Source organism: Trematomus bernacchii, unplaced genomic scaffold, assembly GCF_902827165.1.
Source record: "Trematomus bernacchii unplaced genomic scaffold, fTreBer1.1, whole genome shotgun sequence".
Classification (NCBI taxonomy): Eukaryota; Metazoa; Chordata; class Actinopteri; order Perciformes; family Nototheniidae; genus Trematomus; species Trematomus bernacchii.
The window spans coordinates 180-7,500 of record NW_022988128.1 but is presented as its reverse complement, the minus strand read 5'-3'; the positions used below and the strand labels follow the sequence as shown (position 1 = coordinate 7,500).

Sequence of the window (7,321 nt, the reverse complement as noted above, 5' to 3'; positions counted from 1 at the left end):
GCTGCTAACACATCACACCGTAATGAGATGTTTTCACAGAGAAACTGCAGCACTCTGGAAACTATGTGGAAGTTTCCTGCAGAGCTCCTCCTGACCTCTGACCTCAGTTTCCAGCAGGAGACTTTTTCCTCCCTGTAAATCTGCTGCATGGAAACTCACCGCAGACCATAAACGCCTCATCAATTCCCCCCTCCTCTCTCCCCCCTTTCTCTCCCCCCTTTCTCTCCCTCCCTCTCTCTCCCCCCTTTCTCTCCCTCCCTCTCTCTACCCCTTTCTCCCTCTCCCCCCTCTCTACCACCCATTAGCTCCTCACCTCCTTCTCCACCACCTCCCTCCATTTTGAGATTTTGTGAAAAAAGTCAAATATTTAGAAAATAAATCAGATTTTGAGAAAAATGTGCTCCTCCCCCCCTCACCTCCTTCTCCAGCTCCTCCCCCCCTCACCTCCTTCTCCAGCTCCTCCCCCCCTCACCTCCTTCTCCAGCTCCTCCCCCCCCTCACCTCCTTCTCCAGCTCCTCCCCCCCCCTCACCTCCTTCTCCAGCTCCTCCCCCCCCTCCCCTCCTTCTCCAGCTCCCCCCCCCCCCCTCACCTCCTTCTCCAGCTCCTCCCCCCCCTCCAGGCTCTCCTCTCCTCTCAGCAGCCTCAGGGTCTCCAGCTGCTGGCGCTGCATGCGTCCGGGCAGCAGGAAGTTCAGAGGGAAGGGGAGGTGCTCGGCGTACCAGCGCCGCGTCACCTCCACGTAGTTCTTAGAGTCCACCCAGGAGTTATAGATCTGAGAGGAGACAGAGAGACAGAGAGACAAAGACCAGGGTAAGTGTTGTGTAGGAACTACAGATGTGGGATCTGTAGTTCTTTAGACTCTAATGAAGGCTCTATGAGAGGTGGCATGTGGGATCTGTAGTTCTTTAGACTCTAATGAAGGCTCTATGAGAGGTGGCATGTGGGATCTGTAGTTCTTTAGACTCTAATGAAGGCTCTCTGAGAGGTGGCATGTGGGATCTGTAGTTCTTTAGACTCTAATGAAGGCTCTATGAGAGGTGGCATGTGGGATCTGTAGTTCTTTAAACTCTAATGAAGGCTCTATGAGAGGTGGCATGTGGGATCTGTAGTTCTTTAAACTCTAATGAAGGCTCTGAGAGGTGGCATGTGGGATCTGTAGTTCTTTAGACTCTAATGAAGGCTCTATGAGAGGTGGCATGTGGGATCTGTAGTTCTTTAGACTCTAATGAAGGCTCTATGAGAGGTGGCATGTGGGATCTGTAGTTCTTTAGACTCTAATGAAGGCTCTGAGAGGTGGCATGTGGGATCTGTAGTTCTTTAGACTCTAATGAAGGCTCTGAGAGGTGGCATGTGGGATCTGTAGTTCTTTAGACTCTAATGAAGGCTCTGAGAGGTGGCATGTGGGATCTGTAGTTCTTTAAACTCTAATGAAGGCTCTATGAGAGGTGGCATGTGGGATCTGTAGTTCTTTAGACTCTAATGAAGGCTCTATGAGAGGTGGCATGTGGGATCTGTAGTTCTTTAGACTCTAATGAAGGCTCTATGAGAGGTGGCATGTGGGATCTGTAGTTCTTTAGACTCTAATGAAGGCTCTATGAGGTGGCATGTGGGATCTGTAGTTCTTTAAACTCTAATGAAGGCTCTATGAGAGGTGGCATGTGGGATCTGTAGTTCTTTAAACTCTAATGAAGGCTCTATGAGAGGTGGCATGTGGGATCTGTAGTTCTTTAAACTCTAATGAAGGCTCTATGAGAGGTGGCATGTGGGATCTGGAGTTCTTTAAACTCTAATGAAGGCTCTATGAGAGGTGGCATGTGGGATCTGTAGTTCTTTAGACTCTAATGAAGGCTCTGAGAGGTGGCATGTGGGATCTGTAGTTCTTTAGACTCTAATGAAGGCTCTGAGAGAGGTGGCATGTGGGATCTGTAGTTCTTTAGACTCTAATGAAGGCTCTATGAGAGGTGGCATGTGGGATCTGTAGTTCTTTAGACTCTAATGAAGGCTCTATGAGAGGTGGCATGTGGGATCTGTAGTTCTTTAGACTCTAATGAAGGCTCTATGAGAGGTGGCATGTGGGATCTGTAGTTTCTTTAGACTCTAATGAAGGCTCTATGAGAGGTGGCATGTGGGATCTGTAGTTCTTTAGACTCTAATGAAGGCTCTATGAGGTGGCATGTGGGATCTGTAGTTCTTTAAACTCTAATGAAGGCTCTATGAGAGGTGGCATGTGGGATCTGGAGTTCTTTAAACTCTAATGAAGGCTCTATGAGAGGTGGCATGTGGGATCTGTAGTTCTTTAGACTCTAATGAAGGCTCTGAGAGGTGGCATGTGGGATCTGTAGTTCTTTAGACTCTAATGAAGGCTCTATGAGAGGTGGCATGTGGGATCTGTAGTTCTTTAAACTCTAATGAAGGCTCTATGAGAGGTGGCATGTGGGATCTGTAGTTCTTTAAACTCTAATGAAGGCTCTATGAGAGGTGGCATGTGGGATCTGTAGTTCTTTAAACTCTAATGAAGGCTCTATGAGAGGTGGCATGTGGGATCTGTAGTTCTTTAAACTCTAATGAAGGCTCTATGAGAGGTGGCATGTGGGATCTGTAGTTCTTTAGACTCTAATGAAGGCTCTGAGAGGTGGCATGTGGGATCTGTAGTTCTTTAGACTCTAATGAAGGCTCTATGAGAGGTGGCATGTGGGATCTGTAGTTCTTTAGACTCTAATGAAGGCTCTGAGAGGTGGCATGTGGGATCTGTAGTTCTTTAAACTCTAATGAAGGCTCTATGAGAGGTGGCATGTGGGATCTGTAGTTCTTTAAACTCTAATGAAGGCTCTATGAGAGGTGGCATGTGGGATCTGTAGTTCTTTAAACTCTAATGAAGGCTCTGAGAGAGGTGGCATGTGGGATCTGTAGTTCTTTAGACTCTAATGAAGGCTCTATGAGAGGTGGCATGTGGGATCTGTAGTTCTTTAGACTCTAATGAAGGCTCTATGAGAGGTGGCATGTGGGGATCTGTAGTTCTTTAAACTCTAATGAAGGCTCTGAGAGGTGGCATGTGGGATCTGTAGTTCTTTAGACTCTAATGAAGGCTCTGAGAGGTGGCATGTGGGATCTGTAGTTCTTTAAACTCTAATGAAGGCTCTATGAGAGGTGGCATGTGGGATCTGTAGTTCTTTAGACTCTAATGAAGGCTATGAGAGGTGGCATGTGGGATCTGTAGTTCTTTAAACTCTAATGAAGGCTCTATGAGAGGTGGCATGTGGGATCTGTAGTTCTTTAGACTCTAATGAAGGCTCTATGAGAGGTGGCATGTGGGATCTGTAGTTCTTTAGACTCTAATGAAGGCTCTATGAGAGGTGGCATGTGGGATCTGTAGTTCTTTAAACTCTAATGAAGGCTCTATGAGAGGTGGCATGTGGGATCTGTAGTTCTTTAGACTCTAATGAAGGCTCTATGAGAGGTGGCATGTGGGATCTGTAGTTCTTTAGACTCTAATGAAGGCTCTATGAGAGGTGGCATGTGGGATCTGTAGTTCTTTAGACTCTAATGAAGGCTCTATGAGAGGTGGCATGTAGGATCTGTAGTTCTTTAGACTCTAATGAAGGCTCTATGAGAGGTGGCATGTGGGATCTGTAGTTCTTTAGACTCTAATGAAGGCTCTATGAGAGGTGGCATGTGGGATCTGTAGTTCTTTAAACTCTAATGAAGGCTCTCTGAGAGGTGGCATGTGGGATCTGTAGTTCTTTAAACTCTAATGAAGGCTCTATGAGAGGTGGCATGTGGGATCTGTAGTTCTTTAGACTCTAATGAAGGCTCTATGAGAGGTGGCATGTGGGATCTGTAGTTCTTTAAACTCTAATGAAGGCTCTATGAGAGGTGGCATGTGGGATCTGTAGTTCTTTAGACTCTAATGAAGGCTCTATGAGAGGTGGCATGTGGGATCTGTAGTTCTTTAGACTCTAATGAAGGCTCTATGAGAGGTGGCATGTGGGATCTGTAGTTCTTTAAACTCTAATGAAGGCTCTATGAGAGGTGGCATGTGGGATCTGTAGTTCTTTAGACTCTAATGAAGGCTCTATGAGAGGTGGCATGTGGGATCTGTAGTTCTTTAGACTCTAATGAAGGCTCTATGAGAGGTGGCATGTGGGATCTGTAGTTCTTTAGACTCTAATGAAGGCTATGAGAGGTGGCATGTGGGATCTGTAGTTCTTTAAACTCTAATGAAGGCTCTATGAGAGGTGGCATGTGGGATCTGTAGTTCTTTAAACTCTAATGAAGGCTCTGAGAGGTGGCATGTGGGATCTGTAGTTCTTTAGACTCTAATGAAGGCTCTGAGAGGTGGCATGTGGGATCTGTAGTTCTTTAAACTCTAATGAAGGCTCTATGAGAGGTGGCATGTGGGATCTGTAGTTCTTTAGACTCTAATGAAGGCTATGAGAGGTGGCATGTGGGATCTGTAGTTCTTTAAACTCTAATGAAGGCTCTATGAGAGGTGGCATGTGGGATCTGTAGTTCTTTAGACTCTAATGAAGGCTCTATGAGAGGTGGCATGTGGGATCTGTAGTTCTTTAGACTCTAATGAAGGCTCTATGAGAGGTGGCATGTGGGATCTGTAGTTCTTTAAACTCTAATGAAGGCTCTATGAGAGGTGGCATGTGGGATCTGTAGTTCTTTAGACTCTAATGAAGGCTCTATGAGAGGTGGCATGTGGGATCTGTAGTTCTTTAAACTCTAATGAAGGCTCTATGAGAGGTGGGCATGTGGGATCTGTAGTTCTTTAGACTCTAATGAAGGCTCTATGAGAGGTGGCATGTGGGATCTGTAGTTCTTTAGACTCTAATGAAGGCTCTATGAGAGGTGGCATGTGGGATCTGTAGTTAGACTAATGAAGGCTCTATGAGAGGTGGCATGTAGGATCTGTAGTTCTTTAGACTCTAATGAAGGCTCTATGAGAGGTTGGCATGTGGGATCTGTAGTTCTTTAGACTCTAATGAAGGCTCTATGAGAGGTGGCATGTGGGATCTGTAGTTCTTTAAACTCTAATGAAGGCTCTATGAGAGGTGGCATGTGGGATCTGTAGTTCTTTAAACTCTAATGAAGGCTCTATGAGAGGTGGCATGTGGGATCTGTAGTTCTTTAGACTCTAATGAAGGCTCTATGAGAGGTGGCATGTGGGATCTGTAGTTCTTTTAAACTCTAATGAAGGCTCTATGAGAGGTGGCATGTGGGATCTGTAGTTCTTTAGACTCTAATGAAGGCTCTATGAGAGGTGGCATGTGGGATCTGTAGTTCTTTAGACTCTAATGAAGGCTCTATGAGAGGTGGCATGTGGGATCTGTAGTTCTTTAAACTCTAATGAAGGCTCTATGAGAGGTGGCATGTGGGATCTGTAGTTCTTTAGACTCTAATGAAGGCTCTATGAGAGGTGGCATGTGGGATCTGTAGTTCTTTAGACTCTAATGAAGGCTCTATGAGAGGTGGCATGTGGGATCTGTAGTTCTTTAGACTCTAATGAAGGCTCTATGAGAGGTGGCATGTGGGATCTGTAGTTCTTTAAACTCTAATGAAGGCTCTATGAGAGGGTGGCATGTGGGATCTGTAGTTCTTTAAACTCTAATGAAGGCTCTGAGAGGTGGCATGTGGGATCTGTAGTTCTTTAGACTCTAATGAAGGCTCTGAGAGGTGGCATGTGGGATCTGTAGTTCTTTAAACTCTAATGAAGGCTCTATGAGAGGTGGCATGTGGGATCTGTAGTTCTTTAGACTCTAATGAAGGCTATGAGAGGTGGCATGTGGGATCTGTAGTTCTTTAAACTCTAATGAAGGCTCTATGAGAGGTGGCATGTGGGATTGTAGTTCTTTAGACTCTAATGAAGGCTCTATGAGAGGTGGCATGTGGGATCTGTAGTTCTTTAGACTCTAATGAAGGCTCTATGAGAGGGTGGCATGTGGGATCTGTAGTTCTTTAAACTCTAATGAAGGCTCTATGAGAGGGTGGCATGTGGGATCTGTAGTTCTTTAGACTCTAATGAAGGCTATGAAGAGGTGGCATGTGGGATCTGTAGTTCTTTAGACTCTAATGAAGGCTCTATGAGAGGTTGGTCAATGTGGGATCTGTAGTTCTTTAGACTCTAATGAAGGCTCTATGAGAGTGGCATGTGGTATCTGTAGTTCTTTAAACTCTAATTAAGGCTCTATGAGAGGTGGCATGTGGGATCTGTAGTTCTTTAGACTCTAATGAAGGCTATGAGAGGTGGCATGTGGGATCTGTAAGTTCTTTAAACTCTAATGAAGGCTCTATGAGAGGTGGCATGTGGGATCTGTAGTTCTTTAAACTCTAATGAAGGCTCTGAGAGTGGCATGTGGGATCTGTAGTTCTTGTAGACTCTAATGAAGCTCTGAGAGGTGGCATGTGGGATCTGTAGTTGCTTTAAACTCTAATGAAGGCTCTATGAGAGGTGGCATGTGGGATCTGTAGTTCTTTAGACTCTAATGAAGGCTATGAGAGGTGGCATGTGGGATCTGTAGTTCTTTAAACTCTAATGAAGGCTCTATGAGAGGTGCATGTGGGATCTGTAGTTCTTTAGACTCTAATGAAGGCTCTATGAGAGGTGGCATGTGGGATCTGTAGTTCTTTAGACTCTAATGAAGGCTCTATGAGAGGTGGCATGTGGGATCTGTAGTTCTTTAAACTCTAATGAAGGCTCTATGAGAGGTGGCATGTGGGATCTGTAGTTCTTTAGACTCTAATGAAGGCTATGAGAGGTGGCATGTGGGATCTGTAGTTCTTTAGACTCCAATGAAGGCTCTATGAGAGGTGGCATGTGGGATCTGTAGTTCTTTAAACTCTAATGAAGGCTCTATGAGAGGTGGCATGTGGGATCTGTAGTTCTTTAGACTCTAATGAAGGCTATGAGAGGTGGCATGTGGGATCTGTAGTTCTTTAGACTCTAATGAAGGCGTTTCCTCACCAGAGCCGGCTTGAGCCGCTCCTCCAGCAGAGAGATGAAGGCCAGGCTGTCCGCGCCCTCTCTGGCAGACAGGTCGTAGTCTGCGTTGAACTTCTGAAACACACACATGTATTACAATAAAAAAACACACACACACACACACACACACACACACACACACACCACACACACACACACACACACACCACACACACACACACCACACACACACACACACCCACACACACACACACATCACACACACACACTACAACACACCACAACCAACACCCATCACAGCCACACAACACACCACACCACACACACTACACACACCACACACACACCACACCACACACACACCACACACACA

At 45.6% G+C, this 7,321-nt stretch overlaps 1 protein-coding gene across 1 annotated transcript in view; it reads right to left on the bottom strand.

The window, feature by feature from the left end:
• The window catches only part of LOC117475788 (metaxin-1-like), a gene marked incomplete at its 5' end in the record, with an annotated part of 11,916 nt that extends 4,854 nt beyond the window's left edge, over positions 1 to 7,062 (bottom strand). The window contains 2 exon segments of the mRNA XM_034122133.1: positions 592 to 774; positions 6,970 to 7,062. Of these exon segments, the coding sequence (XP_033978024.1) occupies positions 592 to 774; positions 6,970 to 7,062 (276 nt within the window).
• Between the last annotated feature and the right edge of the window lie 259 nt (positions 7,063 to 7,321).